General features: G+C 45.7%; 1 protein-coding gene across 4 annotated transcripts in view; it reads right to left on the bottom strand.

Moving 5' to 3' along the window:
- UBA6 (ubiquitin like modifier activating enzyme 6) overlaps window positions 1-20,043 on the bottom strand; it is a 1,111,768-nt gene that overhangs the window by 281,797 nt on the left and 809,928 nt on the right. For all 4 annotated transcript variants that reach the window (XM_078676253.1, XM_078676254.1, XM_078676252.1 and 1 more), the window contains exon 28: window positions 6,955-7,072. In XM_078676253.1, the coding sequence (XP_078532379.1) occupies window positions 6,955-7,072 (118 nt within the window). The remainder of the gene's footprint in view (window positions 1-6,954; window positions 7,073-20,043) is intronic.

Below are 20,043 nucleotides of genomic sequence, written 5' to 3' on the forward strand. Positions count from 1 at the left end.
GGCTTTGTGACAGTCTTAAGGTATTGCTCGAGTGAGGTGGAACCTAATAGCATATAATGGGATTGCACAGTGGGTTTCAACAACTCCCTTTCCTCCCTGACTAGTCTGGCCCTTTCCATAAAGTGTTTTTTGACCAGATTCACGTCCACCTTCCTAATGCAGGATGGTGATAGGAAGAGGTCCGAATACGAATGAGTCGTGGCCGGAGCCAAGACCCCACAAACAAAAATCATGTGTATTTGTAACCGACATATGTCGGTTACACGTCATACATGGTTTGAACTCTGACTATTTTGGTGACATTCTGGAAACAAAAAAGAAATGTCTAAAAGAATTTAACTAACAATTATTGAATGACAGTTAAAGCTCCGGATCCACGTAGTTTGGCACGGAAAGAAAGGAACTAATGCCAGCGCGAGCAGGTGACGTATATGTAGGGAAGGTGACATCACACCCGCACGAGATGGAGTTGCCCGCGGAATCATAACGTCAAAGCTGCAGAACATTGCCACATAAATGTTTCCGGATCCAGTCTAAAGCCTGGGAAGTATTTAAAAGGTGAGGAATCTATGGTTAGAAGTCTCTTATCAGCAGCAGGGTTATCCATCAACCATACAGGGGATACACAAGAATTGTCTTGGCATCCTGTTCCCTTCTTTCCAAGGCTGCCCCAAATGGTATATGTAAAACTCAGAGACAGAAGTCAAAGAAGGATCCTTCAGCAAGCAGACAATGAATACACAAGAACTGTCTTGGCATCCTGTTCTCTCCTTTTCAAGTGTTACATGTAGCTCAACAGACTTGTCAAGCAGGATTTAATAGCGTGCTGTCAAAAGGAGACCCACAGCTTCAATCATGTTTATTCTGTGAGGTTCAGAGGAGTTATCTCTGCCCATTCTGGTTGACCAATCAATCACACTGACCTATTGTGTCGCTCCGTAGAGGAGTTTCAGACCTCATTCACACCTAATCAAATGGCTAGGAGAAGTTGGAGAACAAATTATCCTATAGTAACTTCAGCCAGAGAAATGATGATTTTTTTAAAGTTACTTTTCCGTAACATATATTAAGAGTCTTCACCATTTAACTGGATTTTTAATAACTTTTTAAAATACTTTATTTTTTTTAGTCAGTCCCATTCCAGAGATACAGTATTAGGATTTTAATCTGTACTCTGGTTTTCCACATAGGACATCTAGCTAGGCCTGCAACAATGAAAGATAGCTTTTGGGCGCTAGTGTTAATGCACAAGTTACTACTTGCGTAACGATATATCTGTTAAAAGACATTAGTTGGGGATAGATTCCTTACCTTAGAATATCCCCAGGCATCAGTCTGGATCCGGAAAGTTTTGCTTACCAGTACCCCTGCGCGTCAGTAGGTGGCATTCTGCGGCTCCGCGTCCGTCACTGGCGTCGTAAGCGCTAAGATGACGTCACGGAGAATACTTAGGCACCACCCATGCGCGCTGACGTCAGTTCTGTACATGACTTTCCGTGCCAGGAACGCAGAGCCGTGCAAGATACTGACCATCGGTGCATAAAACTAGGGCCCTAAGAGGGATGGCCTTAACCCTAGTAATCAGTTCGCAGAACGGGAGGATCTGTGGGGCGGTAAGGAATCTATCACTAACTAATGTCTCTTACAGATATATTGTTATACAAGTAGTAACTTGTGCATGTGAAAGAGACACGTTAGTGATAGATTCCTTACCTTAGAATAGATACCCCAACAATACCAACCCTGGTGGTGGGTCTGCAAACAAGATTACACCAGAAAGTCACGTAGCACAGAACGGCCAAAGAAGCCGTCCCTCCGGACTTGACTGTCAAGGCAGTAATACTTAGTAAATGTGTGCAGCGAGGCCCACGTTGCAGCCTGAAAAATGTCCTGCAAGGGAAGGCCGCGTCCAAAGGCAGTAGAGGCAGCCGTTGCCCTGGTGGAATGGGCACGCAGCCCCACAGGAGGCTCCTTCATAGCCAACGAGTAACAGGCTTTGATGCACAGAACGACCCACCGAGAGATGATCCATTTGTGCATGGCCAGACCTTTTTGGGCGCCCACATAGCCAACAAAGAGCTCGTCATCCACCCGGAACTGCTGTGTGCGCTTCAGATAGATCGAGAGCGTACGTTTTGGGTCCAGACGGTGAAGCCTCTCTTCCTCTTTCGAAGGAGGCGGAAAGAAGGTGGACAAAGTGATGGTCTGCCCGATGTGGAAGGGCATGACAACCTTTGGCAGGAAAGAAGGACGGATCCTGAGAACCACCTTGTCCGGATGAACAGAAAGGAAAGGAAGTTTGGAAGAAAGAGGCTGGAGCTCACTCACTCTTCTGGCAGGGGTAATAGCAACCAGGAAAGCAGTCTTTAAGGTGAGAAGATGTAAAGGACAGTTGTGAAGCAGCTCAAAAGGAGCGCACATCAAGTAAGTCAACACAAGATTCAAGTCCCACTGGGGCATTATAAACGGAACCGGGGGGAACATGGGTGTAATACCTTTCGGGAAACGATTAACAACCCGGGACTTAAAAAGAAGAGGCAGTCGGATCGGGGGAGCGATCGCCATGCTGAGTAGCTCAGGATACCGGTATCTTCGTGCCAATCCGAAGCCACAAGAATGACTTGGGCCCGGTCGTGCCGAATCTTCTTCCGCACTCTGGGCAAAAGTGCTATAGGCGGAAAGGCGTATAACAGACCGCAACTCCACTCGCGACGAAAAGCGTGACCGAGCCAGTGCCGTCTTGGAAATTCCAACGTGCAGAACTGATCACATTCCGCGTTCTCTTCGGTGGCGAATAGATCTAACCAAGGCTCTCCCCACTGCTGAAAGAGACCTTGCGCCACGTCCGAGTTCAGACGCCATTCGTGATCTATCAAGCACCGGCGGCTGAGTTTGTCCGCTCTGGCGTTCAGAGAACATGCCAGGTGTTGAACCACCAAGGGAATGCCTTGATGTTTCTGCCATGTCCAAAGGCACAGAGCCTCCTGACATAGGGGCCACGACCCCACCCCACCCTGTTTGTTGCAATACCACATGGCGGTGGTGTTATCCATGAACACCTGCACCACACTTCCCTAGACAGAGGGAAGGAATGCCTTCAGTGCAAGTCAGATCGCCCGCAGCTCCAAAAGGTTGATATGGAGCCGGGACTCAGCCGGAGACCAGAGGCCTTTGATCTCCACCTTTCCTCAGTGGCCGCCCCATACCAGGAGGGACGCATCCGTCACCACTGTGTGCTCCCGTTGGGGAAGGGAGAGGGATCTGCCACTGACCCAATCGCGGTTCATGAGCCACCACTGCAACTGTTGAGCAGTGCCCTCCGAGATCTGGACAAAATCGGACAGGTTGCCCTGATGCTGTTCCCACTGGAACTTCAGGTCGCACTGCAGGGCCCGCATATGCCATCTGGCATGTTGCATCAGCAGGATGCCGGAGGCCAAGAGGCCAAGAAGCCCAATAGCTGGATGGTCATCCTGACTGAAACCCGGGATAGAGGTCAAAAGATCGGAATCATAGCCTGAATATTTCGGCCTCGCTGCTCGGGAGATTAGACCCGAAACAGCGTCGAATCCAGAACCGCTTTGATGAAGGGGAGCTTCTGACAGGGACTCAGGTGCGACTTCGGCACATTGATGGAAAACCCCAGCAGATGCAGGAGGTCTTCAAGGAGGTCCACCCTGATACCAAATTTGTAATAATGACAGCTTGTGAAAAATAGATGGTTGACCTGATTCAAACGTAGCTCATCATATCAGCTGGTTAGATTAGTTAGTGGGACTGCATGCCTGCAATTCTCCGGCGTCTGGCGCTTGAGGTTTCCAATGGTAATTCACCCTTCACTTCAGGGCAATTCTTGTTGGGGCCGGACGACTCCAGAAGGAACTTCGTACTGGCTCTCAAGGCTAATTAATTGCCTTTGAATACTTTCTGGCCTTCCATGCCCTAGACTGGAAATCAGGGCCTGTACAAAGTTCCTTCTAATCTAACCAGCTGATATGATGAGCTACTTTTGAATCAGGTCAACCATCTATTTTCCACAAGCTGCCGTGCTGTCATTACTACAAATTTGGTATCAGGGTGGAACCTCCTTGAAGGCCACACACAGATTCATTATTTAGTCCTGAAGAAGACCCCCACGGTTGATTACACAATCGCAATATTGTCCAGGGGTCGAAACGCCGATGCATACTATCGAGTGTTAATGATCACCCTGAACAATCGAGAATAACTAGACGAATTGCTAGTTGGGTTGAATCACATTTTCATATACCTCACACTGTGTTTAAATGTGTGTCTTGAATATATGTTCATTTGGTATGTATATATTGTCTTGTGATATGTAAATATATTCCTTTGTTTTCACTTCACGTCACCAATTTAAGTGTAATTGTATAGTGTATATCTGTGTGTGCATATATTTGTTCTATTCTCATTTTTTGAGAAGACAACTTACACTAATTAGCTATAAAATCATATACTGATTCAGAAGTACACGAGTTTCTTTTCTGTTTGGACTTAATTTGGATAGGTTTTATTAAATGTTAGTCCTATCTTAGTAGAGGGACAAAATTGTATAAAAAGGTTTTACGCTTTCTAAAGCTAATGGGTAGCAGAACCACTGTTCACTTAATGTACGAATCCCCAGGTTCTGTATGTAACTGGGTTACCCCATTATCTTATACTGTCCATTTGTTTTCAGCAGGGGTATGAGGAGGAGAGAGGGCAAACAACTATATCCCTCTTACATGTATGAACTTTTTGTTCACAGTCTCCAAAAACATGATCATTCACCAATATACACGTGTTATGCTGCGGAATAAAAGAAACCCTTTAAAGCAACAAGGGAACTGATTTGCTGTTTTGGCTAAAATCTGAAAAGAAAACACCTGAGTGGTCCATTTCTTTCTCTCAAAGACTTGCCATATTGATCTCAATTAATATTGTGTTTTATCTATGATTGTTAAAAGGTAGATGTGAAGAATAGGCAGGTTTTGAATGAAACAAAATCACATTACTCCAAAACCCCACACATTTGACATTACGACAGTTTCACACACTTCGGTTCCATTTAATTTCTCTGTGGGATATGGAGCACTCATTGCCAAAGGCAAAACATCTTCTTTATTCTTTATGTGTTTAACAAAATGGCGATTCCTTTGATTCACAGTCAGATGTCTGGAACAACCACAGGAATACAGCAAATAGGTAGAGAAGCACATACTGACCTTGGTTTCTTCAGAGAAACAAATGTTAAGTACCGAGAACCAAACCTATTTACTCCCAAAGGAAATGGTTTAATGTAGAACTACAAAAACACAATGCAGTAGAATAGAAGCCGGGAACATCATCTAAACTGGAAAACTGCAGAGCAGGAGCACGCACTGTCGAGATGCACTGCAATCGAGATGGAATGAGGGAAAGAAAAACACCGGTTTGGGGAAAAACGTCCTTGAAGTGCTCAGCTCCTAGGAGTAAGAATGCAAAACATGCTGCCAAGCTAAATGAGGTGTTATTGTTAAAACTGGAGTCCCTGGGTCTACAGGGCACTTGCACCATAGTGGAGCACGAGGTGGAGGACAGACAAAGTAACCTGTCAGAGGATGCCCTCTCCAGGGTACAAAGTAACAACAGGCAGATCAGGTTTGCATTTAAAGAACAAATACTTACATGGCATAAACGCCATGGGGTAGGTGGATGCTGAATATGTGACATTACAACGCATGCCATTACATCGCATGCCGTTGTAAAGCCAACCTTTACCCCGACTTTCTGTTAGGGGAGTGCTGGAAGTTGGAATAGATTCATTTTCTATTCCTACTACAGTGTGAGCAACAGTAGGGAAGGTGTTGGAGTTAAATCCAACACCTTCTACCTACTGCTACACACCTTTTTCGTTGCAATGGCATGCCATGTAATGGCATGCGTTGTAACGCTTGCGTAGTAAAGGCTGTTTCCAGTGGATGCTGGGTGTCTAAAACATAGTAAAGGAGACATGTGCCCATTGGCAGCCATCTCCACCAACAGGGTGCACCGCTCCCACCAGTGAAAAATAAGATGGCCACAACCGTTTTGTATGCAGTTTTAAGACAGATATCTGCCTCATTACAGTCCAGAAGAGGAAAAAAGTTGCCTCCCACAAATCTATTGCAAGGCATAGGACTAATGAAGGAGTGGTCATCCTACTTGGTGGTTCTGACCCTACTTTAAAAACACATTCTAAAGGCCTCTCCCATGTCTGCCTTGACCATTTGGTTATGATGTGTGACCATGATGCAGTATCCACTTACTGATCAAACGAGATGACATGGTCTGCTTTGCATTTTGTTGTTGCTTCCAACAGAAGAGTTGACACAGAGGAGACTGCTTACAGAGGGGCTAGGCTTGACTAGTGCATCCCAGGCTTCCTCAGACGTCACACTACTGAATTCCTGAGGCCATCACAATAAGACCCCGTTCTTCCACAACACCCGTGGGCAAACACACACTGGGAGTGGCTAAATACATGAAGACATTTCAAACATTTATCTCATTGATCCCACCAATCAGAAATTGGATACTGCATAGAGACAGACAACACCTACTTTTTAGCTTTCCATCCCTGTTGCTAAGGATTATAACTAATTTCCCTCACCTCTATCAAGGGCACTGCCCACTGCAGGATTATCAGGGGTTTGGAAATCTCTTCACTCCCACTTTCTGGACTGTGCACTGGCACAAATGCAGCAAGCATTCCAACAACATGCAGTGTCTCAACATTCACTCCTGTAAGACAACCTTTCATGGCCGTAGATGAATACTCTCTGTTGAGACCTTTGTTATAAGTGGATATAAACCAGGCTTTTCCTGGTTGGGCAGGAGTATCAGACACAGCCTCATTTCAAAGTCAGGAATTGAATAAAGGGTGGAAAGAAGTCCGGAAATGTAAACAATTTATAATGGAAGGAGACAACTTACATTCTGATGCTTCACTGGACAATATGACTTTTTCTAGCTGGGTGATAGCATTCCTCTCATCCTCACTGCTTACAGGGATTTGGTCCGGTTTCCTCACGGTTTCATCAGTTTGAACAATCTGTCAACGTGTATACAAAAAGGTAATTTCTTTTCAGTTATTCTGTATAGAACTGTCACTTGAACACACTATAGTTATTTACTATAGGAGAGAGAACAAAGTTTGAAGTACTTAAACAAGTTAATTACCTTTGGTAACACACTTTCTGATGGACATTCTATCAAACTACAGATTTTTCACCTTATGGCTTCCCAGACGCCAAACTGGATTTTGAAAACCTTTTGCAATCATTTGTGTCCAGCACCAGCTGGTGCCATTAGCCCCTGTTGTGCACCCGGCCAGGACAAAAAGGAGCTTCATATAGGTGCCTTCCCTGAACCCAGACGCCAGCTCAGACCATCCCAACACTGACAAATTAAGGATGTTGACAATTTGGATAATTTAACTCTGAACCTGATTACCCTTGGAAACTACAATTTGCAAACAGGGCAGTCAGTGAGGAACATGTGATTTGAGTATTCACCAGAAAGAGCATTAGGGAAAGTAAGTAATTCACTCTGATTGACACTTCCTAGCACATATTCCTCAATTTGAGAATCAATAGCAAAGCAATTCCACCTCAAAAGGTGGGTATGAGGAACAGACTTTATCCCAGAAAATACTGCAGGGCTGAGTGGTCGAAATGATCCTCCCAGTCGTCCTCAGAGTCATACGGTGCTACCTAGTGAAAGTATGGATAGATGCCAATGTGGCGGCTTGGCAAATGTCCAACACAGGAACACACTGAGCCAGGGCTGTAATAGCAGCTTTCACCCTGTTGGAATGAGAAGGATCCTTTCTGGTCAAAGTGTAACACAGGCAAGGGCAATCCATCGCAACAAGGTTCATTTCTGCACTGTATTTCCTTTATTTACACCAGCAAATCTGGCAAAGTGGTGAGAGTCTACGTGTATGTAAAAACTGAGATCCAGTGGTCACTGTGCCACTGGATTCAAGCATTCTGGCCGATGAGGAGTGATACCCTGAAAACGGTCCAGGGAGGACCTGGCTTGGCAGTTCAGGCTGGACTTTTACCATGAGAAGCAGAGTCAAGACTGATTTGCATATGGCTGGGTCCAAACTGGGGTGGCTTGGTTAGCAAAAAAACCGATGGATTAAACCCAGATCTGTGACTGGGGTGAATGTTTGCATTGTTCAGCATTCCGTCCATCATCTGCTCTTTTTACAAAGTGTAACATAGCCAAGGGCAATCCATTGCAACAAGGTCCATTTCTGTACTGTATTTTCTTTATTCACGTGTAATAAAGAAAAAATAAGGAGGCCCCCTGCGTTAGCTATGTTGGGACCAGGGGAATGAAACTAAGAAAGATCTAAGATGTCGCTAGGGCATGTATCTGATGGATTACTGCGTTAGTCCAAAAGATACTATGCATCCGCCATAGGACTTGCCTCTATTATTGGGGCAAACTCACAACCACAAGAATATGATCTAGGGACATCTTAGATCTTTCTTGGTTTCATTCCCCTGGTCCCAACATAGCTAACGCAGGGGGCCTCCTTATTTTTTCTTTATTACACGTGAATAAAGAAAATACAGTACAGAAATGGACCTTGTTGCAATGGATTGCCCTTTGCTATGTTACACTTTGTAAAAAGAGCAGATGATGGACGGAATGCTGAACAATGCAAACATTCACCCCAGTCACAGATCTGGGTTTAATCCATCGTTTTTTTTGCTAACCACGCCACCCCAGTTTGGACCCAGCCATATTTCACTGACATGACACACAGATGTATGAGTAACACAGTCTTCAAAGTTAAGAGCCCTTGGGTACAACTGTGAAGAGGCTTGGAAGGAGAGCACACCAAAAAAGTAAGGACCACATTCGGATCTTACTCCTTAATAATGAAAGGGGAAGGAGAAATGTATGGAAGCCCTTTCATAAAAGCATCATAACTGGTGACCTGAATAAAATATGGCTGATGAGATATACGAAGAAAAGACAAAAGGCCTAAGAAGCAGTATTTAACAGTGCCCACAGCAAACTCTTGCCGGGTCAAGGACAACGCTAACAGGAAAATATCAGACAGCTTAGCCTGGATAGGTTCAACCTGCTTGATAAATTAAGACCATCCCCCAGAGTAAAAACTTTGTGAACAGTTGGTGTGCAGCCAAAAGGACATCTACCACCTATGGTTAGGTGACCTAGACTAATCCTAACTGAAGGTTCAGAATTGCTTCTAAGTAAGGTTGTATTTGTAGAGGTTGAAGGTGAGACTTGGGAACTTTACTAGGAAATTCTAGTCTGTGAAGTAGATCCAGTTTCAACTGAGTGGGTTGTTGGCACTGCTGGAGAGTGCTGGCTTTGATGAGCCAATCGTCCAGATAGGGAAATACATGGGCATTTTTACTTCTCAGATGTGCTGCAAACACTGCAGGCATTTTGTGAAAACTTGGGGTGGTGTAGTCAACCCGAATGGAAGCACTTTCAATTTTACCTGTTATGACAAATCATTATTTTTTAATTTTTTTATTTATATGAGCTCAACAGCTACCCAACAAGGGTGTCCCGGCGCTATCAAGGAGCAGCAGAGTAAGAACAGTCTACTGGCCAAATAGCCAGGTTTTAAGTGACTTTCGGAACAGGAGAAGGTCGGATTGCATGCGAAGAGAAAGAGGAAGAGCATTCCACAATACAGGACCCAGATAAGAAAAGGACTGACTGCCCATGCGGGAAAGTCTGATCTTGGGGACTTGGAATTTAACTTGTGTGGCAGACAGAAGAGTGCGGGACGGTACATAGGTGGAGGCTAGATGTTTGAGATAGCGGGGGGCTCTATTGTGCTTAATACGGAACATATAGGTTAGAGCCTTAAACCTAGTACGTTTTTCGACTGAGAGCCAATGTAGCTTATTAAGCAAACTGGAGGCCGAGGAGAATCTGGGGGCCTGGCACAGTAATCTTGCAGCCGAGTTTTGTATGCGCTGCAACTTGCGCATGACATCTTTATTAACTCCCAGATAGAGGATGTTACCGTAGTCCAGCCTTGAGGTGACAAGAGCCTGGACTACGGTTCTATGGGTCGGGGCAGGCAGCATCCATATGATCTTCCTCAACCATCTCAAGATAGTAAAGCAGGTCGCCGCAACCTTGGTAGCCTGTTGGCGCATGGAAAGAGATTCATCAATGATGAAACCAAGGTTGCGGACCTGCGAGGAGGGCTGATGAAGAGGACCCATTTCTGTTGGCCAATGTTGGGGGCCCCAGAGGCCTCTATCCTTGCCCAGGACCAGAACCTCCGTTTTATCACCATTCAGTTTTAAAAGATTGGCGTGCATCCAGGACACCACTCTATTTAGCCCTAACCTAAGGGGCCGAGGGCTCTGAGGTTTTCCCCGCTGAGAGAGAGAAGATAATCTGGGTGTCATCGGCATAAGAAGAAATCGACAACCCAGATTCCTCTACGATAGCGGCTAGGGGTCTGACATAAATAATAAATAAAATAAAAATAAATGTACTGGATTAGAGGTCTGAGATCTAAGATTGAGCCTAGCTTCGGGAATCAGAAAGTATAGGGAGTATAATCCTGAACCTGGCTGTCAATGAGGAACATGTTCTATGGCCCCTTTGTGAAGAAGGGCTTGGCCCTCTTGTTTGAGAAGTGTTAGATGTTCGTGTTATAACCTGCGACTGCGAGGTGGAATGTTGGGCAGTGTGGTAATGAGCTCTAGACAATAGCCATGTTGGACAGCACCCATTAATCTGTGGTGATGGAATCCCAGAATGGGTGGAAAAACTGTAGTCTGCCCCAAACAGGTGTTGTGTGGTCGAGGGGGAGTAGTAGGATTGGGTAGTCACTGTTTGGCAGTGGGTGTTGCTCCATGTGCGGAGGCACCCCTGCCCCTTCCTGTGTTGTTACTTCCTCTGAAGGAACCTCTCAAATAACCCTTGGTGTAGGGAGATTAAGTTTGTTTTTGTTGGGAAGTATCTGTGGAGGTGTGGTAAATAAATAAATAATACCTCTATTTTTGGATGAATAAATGAATAACAGATAGCTCAATAAATAAGAGTCAAGATTCGAGGTAGTAGGAGTTTTGCAGGTTTAATACAGCATAAGGACAGGAACAGGACGACCTGCACAGGAATAGGATGGCAGGGCCCGACAGCGCTGCCGGGGTCAGGATCGGGCAAAAAGCAGGAAAAGGATGACTTTTTAATAACAGTACACGAGCATATATACATAACGCAAACACATAGCATTACATTGCAATAGGCGTAGCAGTGGGTGGAGCAGAAGGCGTGACGCGTAGCAGTCGCGAAAGATAAGGGTGAAAATGGGTGTAACAGGGCGTATACATGGACATGTGATGCAAACGTAACAGAATATGTCATGAATGGGGTGTAACCCATGGAGGGGGCTACCTAAGGAGCCGGGACCTCTAACCTGGTGGTGCGCGCAAACTGGCAATGACGTGTTACTAGGAGAAGCTGGGGGCTATGAACTCTGTGCTAGGAGCAGAGACTGAAGTCTGGAGAGTCAGGGCGACATGTACCTAAACAGTATCTAGTATCTGATGTTTAGAGAACATGTTGATATAAACTATAAGTCAGGAGGGGAAAGGCTAACTTGATTCTAAGACTGGAGCATGCATTATTCTACATGTAGTGCGTGATGAAGAATATTAAATAACCATTAAATGCAGTATTTCTCTTACATGGAGACGTAAAAGCTAGACAATGATGGAAACTATTGATGCGATTCAGTAGCTTTAAGAATGCAGAGGAGGAGGGCTGAACTGATAACTGGAATCATAACATACTCTTGGCAGACTCAGAGGCAGAGCCAGGCTGAACCGGGCACTGCGAGGCAGGAAGTAAGTGAAGGGTCGAGGATACAGGTGGGGGCTGTATCGCTCCTCAGCGAGGCTTCAGGAGACGGGAGCTGAATCTGGTGTCCGGGCCCTTTTGAGGCCTAGAAACGGGGACTTTATAATGAAATAACGTGCACACTGAGAAACGTGGCAACGTAGCTTTACATGGGCCTGATATTCGTAGTATTCACGAGAACTGGAAACTGGCATACTAGAGGTGGACACAACTGTAATTGCGTCTTTAATCGAACATAGGGAATACATATGCATATTAATCATGCACAGATAACATATGATGGATGACGCGTAGGGACACAGAACATGACAAAATTTACTTTTCCACAGAGGTGTATTTATATACCCCTCTATAGGCTGGCTGACGCAAGGAGCCTCTGGAAGTGGACGTTTGGAATTCTCCCATCACCTTAGCTTTATCTGTGTTCTTTTTTCATTTTATCAAGTGTAGAATCCACCTGTGGTCCAAAAAGGTGCTCCTTATCAAAAGGCATATTTAAGACTGCCTGCTGGACCTCAGGTTTGAGCCAAGAACACCCAAGTCATGCGTGCCTACTGAGAAGGACACTGGTATTAATACTTCTGGCTGCTGTATCTGGTGCCTCAAGGGCACAGTGGATGGAGTTGTTTGTAATGGCCTGCCCCTCTGCGACAAGCTGCAGACCCCTTTTGCGATGTTCTTCTGTGAGGTACTGCAAGAGTTCCTCTATACCATCCCAATGGGCTCTACAGTAGCGGGCTAGAAGGGCCTGTGAAATGGCAATACACCAACGGTTGGTTGCCTGTGCTGCCACCCTCTTCCCAGCCACCTCTATGTGTTTGCTTTTTCAGGAGGAGGTTATCCCCAGTAGCCTGTCTGGTTGCCCTTTTGTGTGTAGTAGTTGCAACAATGGAGGCAGGAGGATCCTGGATCCGGATAAACAAGGAGTCAGTAGGCACCGCTTTATATCTTTTGTCCACCCAAGGGGTAATACCCAGTCATGGACTGTCTCCTTAAAAATGTCCTCAAAATGTCTCATCATGCCAGGAAGCATGGGCAAAAATTAGGTGGCCTTGTGTGTGGAAGAGAGGGTGTCAAGGTCTGTTGCTGGACCCGCCGGCGCCGCGAGACGCCGACGCAGAACGTTTACTAGTTGATTCTGGGTGAAATGATACACGCGTAGATACTGAGTTCACTATGCTCTTTCTCATGGACCATGTAGACACTGTGCGGGGTTGGGGGTGGGTACCGGGCGGGGAGTTCTGAGGGTGGGAGCTTTGGGGCGGGGGGATTGGGGTAAGGCTATAAGATCGGAATGTTGATTGACTACCGGGTTTGCGAAGATACTTATATGCACACTGCCTTTCTGACTTCTAGGAAGCAGTACCTCATTGTATTCTGTCAACAGCAAAATTCCAATAAAATTTGTTCTGAAAAAAAAAAAGAGAGGGTGTCAAATAGAAAGTCATGCTCTAGAGATTCCTTGTGTATCTCAACATTATGAAAAGTCGCTGCCCTAGATATAACCTGTTGGAAGAAAGTGGCATCCTCAGGAGGGGAAGAACGAGTTTGATATAGGTCTGGATAGTTGGGGGTTGTGGGATCAGTGTTGTCTATATATCCCAAGGGTCTGGATCACCCAATGGCCCTCCTGGTGTCCCCAGTGTGTCCCAGAGGTGAAATATCAAGTGGGTCCTGTGTTGGAGAGAGTGGTGGTGGAGAGTGGGGATGGAGGCAGTGGGGATGGTGTTGGTGGAGGAGGCAGTGTTTAAGGAGGATGGTAGGCAGGGATGGTGGCATTGCTCTTTGTTTTCTTTCTGTTAGAAAAAGGAATATCAACTACCTCCTCAAATGTTAATTTCCTCTTTGGAGGCGGAGAAGCAAGGATTCGACCAGTTCTCTCCTGTATCTGAGTTTTTCTCTGGCGAATGTCCATTTTTTCAAGAATGGATTTGACAGGAGACGTGGATGCTGATGATGTTTTTGAGTCTTTCGGCTACGAAGGTTTTGGTACAGAGGTTTTCAGCTTAATAGTGGGATGCTTGGTCGGTCCAGAGGAAGATAGAGTTGGCTACAGAATTGGTATTGAAGATCGGCAGAGTACCGAAGCTTATTCTCAGTCCAAAGAGGTCGATCCCGAAAGCTTGGCTTTGGGAGAAATCTTTGGTGCCGGGCCAGAGGGCGAGGCTCAAAAACAGTTTTTCAGATCCGACCATGGCCCGAAGGCAGTAGTGGTGTGGCAACGGGAGAGCTGAAAATGTTTTGGTTGGCTTGAATGAAGTAGCTGGGGCTGGGGTCACAGTACTCATGTGCTGACCAGATGGTAGTTCCTGTATCTCAGTATCTACCTCCAGGTCGGAACCAGAGCTTTCGTCGATAGAGAAAGCCTCCTCTTCCTAGGCGATCGGCTCCTCCTGAGCATGTTCTTCACCAAAAAGGTCAGGAGCGTCTTCTGTGGCTTTCTGAGACATTTCCAGATAACAAGCTTTTTGATCCCAAAGGGTTTTCTTGGACCGAAACACCTTACACTGGTCGCAGCCAGTTTCCTTATGGTCAGGCGAAAGGCACAGGTTGCACACAAGGTGTTGTGGCAAAACGGGCAAACCAAGAAAGATGTACATTCCATTAGAAATGAATTTTCGATGGAGGCGTTGACATGCAGGAAGGTAGGCCAGAGATGGGCGGTCAGTCAAAGCCCGAACCTACGAAATTGGACAGCAGCACAGAAGTGGAAAGTGCGATCAATAACTATACCATCAAGGACAGTAAAGAAACCAAAGAATTATACTGAATGGAGTCAAAATACGGAGTGGAGGCACACACGTTTGAACCAAATGACAGAGAAAGGAATATGCTACTTACCAGTATGCATCTGTTCTTGGCATAGAGGGCTGCAGAGTGGTACATTTATGAATAGATCGCCATCTGGTGTTGGGCTCGGATGATTGCACTTTGTTTTTCTTCTGGAGAAGTCTTTGTCGTCATAGGTGACTCCTCCTCTCGGTGTTAGTGCGCATGGGCATCGGCTCCATCCTTAGATTGTTTTGCCATAGTAGGGTTAGATGGAGTAGTGTAGTGTAGTACATAAAGATATGCCCATGTAAATGTATCTAAATAAGATAATGTTGGGACAGACACAGGTTTCCGGGGAGGCAGGGAGGGCATGTACCACTCTGCAGCCCTCTATGCCAAGAACAGATGCATACTGGTAAGTAGCATATTCCGTTCGAGGCATATGGGCTGCAGATGGTACATTTATGAATAGATTGTACAGCAGTTACCTCCCTAGCGGTGGTCACCAGTGTCTGTCGCAACTGTCTGAAATAGAGTTTTTAATACAGCTTGGCCCACTCTGGCTTGTTGTGCAGCCTGTACATCAACACAGTAGTGCTTTGTGAATGTATGTGGTGTAGACCAAGTTGCTGCTCTACATATGTCATCTAGGGGAATGTTCCCTAAGAATGCCATAGATGCTCCTAGTTTTCTTGTGGAATGAGCTCTAGGAGGAACAGTTAATGTTCTCTTTGCTTTAATGTAACATATTTGTATACATCTTACAATCCATCTTGCGATGCCTGCTTTAGAGATAGGATTGCCCTTATGTGTTGGGGAAAATGCTACAAATAGTTGTTTAGTTTTCCTGAAGTCTTGTGTTCTTTCTATGTAGTATGAAATGGCTCTTTTAACATCTAGTGTATGTAGAGCCCTTTCTGCCACCGTCTGTGGCTTTGGAAAGAAGACTGGTAATTCCACTGGCTGATTGATGTGGAATGCTGAAATTACTTTAGGCAAGAACTTTGGGTTTGTTCTAAGAACCACTTTATTCTGGTGTATCTGTAGGAATGGTTCTTGTATTGTTAATGCCTGTAACTCGCTTACTCTTCTGAGTGAGGTAATGGCTATAAGGAATGCCACCTTCCATGTAAGGAATTGTATTTCGCACCTATGCATAGGTTCGAAGGGTGGCCCCATTAGTCTGGTGAGTACTACGTTGAGGTTCCAGACTGGGGAAGGTGGTAATCTTGGTGGAATGACTCTTTTAAGCCCTTCCATGAATGCTTTTATCGCTGGTACTCTGAACAGTGATATGCGCTGCCTATTTTGTAGGTATGCTGCTATAGCTGCTAGATGTACTCTGATAGATGTGTACGCTAGATTACATTGCTGTAAGTGTAACAAGTAGCAAATAATCTCCCTTGTTGATACGTCTAGAGGGTTGATATTGTTATTAGTGCAGTGTATAGCAAACCTCTTCCACTTAGCTGCATAGCATGCTCTGGTGGTTGGACGTCTCGCTTGTTTGATTATTTCCATGCAATTTGGGGGGAGATCTAAGTACCCAAATTCTAGGATTTTAGGAGCCAGATCGCTAAGTTCAATTGAGTTGGATCTGGGTGCATTATCTCTCCATGGTTCTGTGTAAGGTGCATGGGTAGAATTCGTAGCTTTTGATGTGGCACTTGTGAGAGTTGCAGGAGCGTGGTGAACCACGGCTGTCTTGCCCACGTGGGTGCTACTAGTATCATGGTCATTGAATGTTGTTGCAGTTTCCTGACCACTAATGGGATTAGTGGGAGAGGGGGAAAAGCGTATGCAAATTTGTTGGACCAATTTATCCATAACGCATTGCCCTGCGACAGGTGATGTGGGTACCTGGACGCGAAGCTTTGGCATTTTGCGTTCTGATGAGTGGCAAATAGGTCTATCTCTGGTTGTCCCCATCTTTGGAAGAATGGCTGCAGTATTTGTTGGTGCAGTTCCCATTCGTGTATTTGTTCCGACTGTCTGCTTAAGATGTCTGCTATCTGGTTTTGAACTCCTGGTAGGTGTTCGGCTAACAGATAGATGTTTTGAGGAATGGCCCATCTCCAAATCTCCTGTGCTAGTCTGGATAATTGGAGAGAGTGCGTCCCCCCCTGATTTTGAATATAATACATTGCTGTCATGTTGTCTGTTCTGATCAGGACTGCTTTGTGGATAACATGTATCTGAAAGGCTTTCAATGCTAGAAACACTGCCAGTAGTTCTAGATAGTTGATGTGCAGTGTTTTTTCCTGCACACTCCACCTTCCTTGTACTGTGTATTTGTCCATATGTGCTCCCCATCCGGTGAGCGATGCGTCTGCTGTTATTGTCACCTGTGGAATTGGCTCTAGAAACGACCGCCCCTTGGTAATGTTTGTTCTGTTCCACCACTTCAGAGAGCGGTGTGTGCGGTCGTCTACCAACACCAGATCCGTAATCTGTCCTTGAGCCTGATTCCACTGTGTCGCTAAGCATTCTTGTAGCGGACGCATTTGTAGTTTTGCATATGGTATTAGCAGTATGCAGGATGACATCATACCTAGTAGCTGCATGAACACTCTTGCTGTTAGTGAGTGTTGTGGCTGAAATCTCTGAATGATTGTAAGCATTGCTTGGACTCTTATTGGGTTGGGGTACACTTTGGCTTTTTCTGTGTCTATGGTAGCCCCCAGATATTGTTGAACTTTGTTTGGTTGTAGGTGTGACTTTGTGTAGTTCACCGTGAACCCTAGCTGGTGTAGTAGCTGAATTGTCTTTTGTGTGTGTTGCAGACACTCCTCTTGCGACCTGGCTTTTATTAGCCAGTCGTCCAAGTATGGGAAGACATGAATTTGTTGTCTTCTTAGGTGAGCTGCTACCACTGCCAGGCATTTTGTGAACACCCTTGGTGCCGTCGTGACACCAAATGGGAGGACTTTGAACTGATAATGTTGTCCTTCTACCACAAACCTGAGGTATTTCCTGTGGGCTTTGTGAATAGGGATATGAAAGTAAGCGTCTTTTAGATCCAGTGTAGAAAGAAAGTCCCCTTTCTTCAGTAAAGGAAGTACTTGTTGGAGCGTGACCATGTGGAAATGTTCCGAATTTATGTATGCGTTGAGAGGTCTTAGGTCCAGTATTGGCCTTAGAGACCCGTCCTTTTTGGGGATTAGGGAGTATAGGGAGTATACTCCTGTTCCCTGTTGGTGCTGTGGAACCTTCTCTATGGCATGCTTTTCTAGCAGTGATATTACTTCCTGTTTTAACAGTGTCAGGTGATCTTGTTTCATTGGACGCTGTTTGGGGGGGATGTTTGGTGGGGTAGCTGTGAGTTCTAGGCAATAACCATGTTGGATAATTTGTCTTACCCACTTGTCTGATGTGATGTTTTCCCAGACAGGTAGGAACTGTGATAGGCGTCCCCCTACCGGTGTTATATGGTCTGGGGGAAGCTCTATGAAGTCACTGTTTTGGGGTTGGAGAGTTGCGGTTGTTGTTGTTTCCGCGACCTCTACCCTTGTTGTTGTTACCCCTGTATCCACCTCTAGAATTACCTCTGGGTGATGTAGGTGTAAAAGAGGTTTGCTGTTGGTTTGTACCTGTACTTTTGGATCCTCCTCTATAGGTGGATCTACGAAAGGAACCTCTTTGTGTCGGCTGCTGCAATGCTCCCATTGATTTAGCCGTTTCTGTATCCTTTTTCATTTTTTCTAGGGCCTCATCTGTCCCTGTGCCAAAAAGTGTTTTCCCATCAAAAGGTTGATTAAGTAACGAGGTTTGTACCTCTTGTTTGAATCCTGACACTCTGAGCCATGCATGTCTCCTTAGCATGATGCTTGTATTTGTCGACCTTGCCGCAGTTTCTGCCGCGTCTAGGGCGCACTTTATTGAAGTGTTAGTAATTAACTTCCCTTCTTGTATAAGTTGATCAGCTCTCTTTTGATGTTGTTTAGGGAGATGTTTGATGAGTGTTTCTAATTCATCATAATGCGCTCTGTCATACCTTGCAAGTAGTGCTTGCGTATTAGCTATGCGCCAACTGTTTGCCGCTTGAGATGCTACTCTCTTGCCAGAGGCATCTATTAGTTTAGACTCTTTGTCAGGAGGTGGCGCTTCTCCCGTAGATAAAGAGTTTGCTCTCTTGCGAGCGTTTGTGACCACTAGTGAGTCTAGAGGAATTTGTCCCTTAATGTATATTGGGTCTTTTGGAGCTGCCCTATATTTTTTATCAATTCTTGGGTTCAATACCCTAGCCCTCACTGGGTCTTTGAATATCTCTGATGTATGACTGAGAAGGCCTTTTAGCATTGGTAGTGTTCCTGATGTTCTTTGTGCAGTAGGTAGTGTCTCTAATAAGAAGTCCTGTACTAGAGGTTCTGTATGTAGGTCTACCTTATGAAATGTTGCTGCTCTAGTAATGAGTTGTGCAAACCCAGTATTGTCATCAGGAGGTGAAGGTTTTGAGGGATATGACTCAAGGTCGGTATCATTACCTGATCCCACATTATACTCCTCCCATGGGTCTGCCTCCTCTGGGATTGTGTCCTCATCATCCCCAGGGTGTCCCCCCTCCCCTGTGTCACTTTCTCCATCTGTTGTAGGTGTAGATGGACGTGTGGGAGGAATATCTGGCCTATTGTGAGGAATAGGCGAAGATGGTGTGTGAGGTTTGGGAGAAGGGGGAGGAGTTGTATTCGTCCCCATTGTTCTCTTCTTTGGATGAGCCTTGTCGTCCAAATGTTCATGTTTCCTCTTTTTAGGTAGCTCTGTGACTACCTTGCCAGTCTTTGGGTCAATAAACAAAGTCTTTTGTTTAGGATCCGTTCCGTGTTCCTGTGTCGGTACCGCAGTTTTCGGTTCCGAAAGGTGTCTTTTCTTTGAAATGTCCATTTGTGTTTTCGGTGCCGAAGTTTTGTTCGGATCCGATTTCTTCGGTATCGAAGATGTCCCCGGTGTCGAGGGTGTTTTCGGCGCCGAAGCGTGCTTCGGTGTCGACATGGACTGCTTCGACTTCGAGCTTTCCTTGACCTGGTGCTTCGGTGTCGATGTGGTTGGTTTATCGGAACCGGAACCACTATGATGGGGGACCGAGTGTTTCGGTTTCTGTTTCGTTGCCGGGCTCGAAGGCGGGGCGTTGGAAACTTTTTTCGGTTGTCTGACCGGGCTCGAGGGCGGGGTCGACACCGTGCGGGGTCTGTTTTTCGGTAAAGGGACGTCGTCACTCACGGTTTGTTGGACGTCGATCTCCTCGACGTCGGACTCGTCCGCTTCTGACCCCGCCTCGTCGGCCTCTTCTTCCTCCTCTTCTGGTTGCTGGTCCTCGAACAGCTCCGGGATTGCTTGTGACTGCATTCTCGATACCTCGTGTCTTCGGGCTCG

Source organism: Lissotriton helveticus, chromosome 2_1 (genome assembly GCF_964261635.1).
Source record: "Lissotriton helveticus chromosome 2_1, aLisHel1.1, whole genome shotgun sequence".
Lineage (NCBI taxonomy): Eukaryota > Metazoa > Chordata > Amphibia > Caudata > Salamandridae > Lissotriton > Lissotriton helveticus.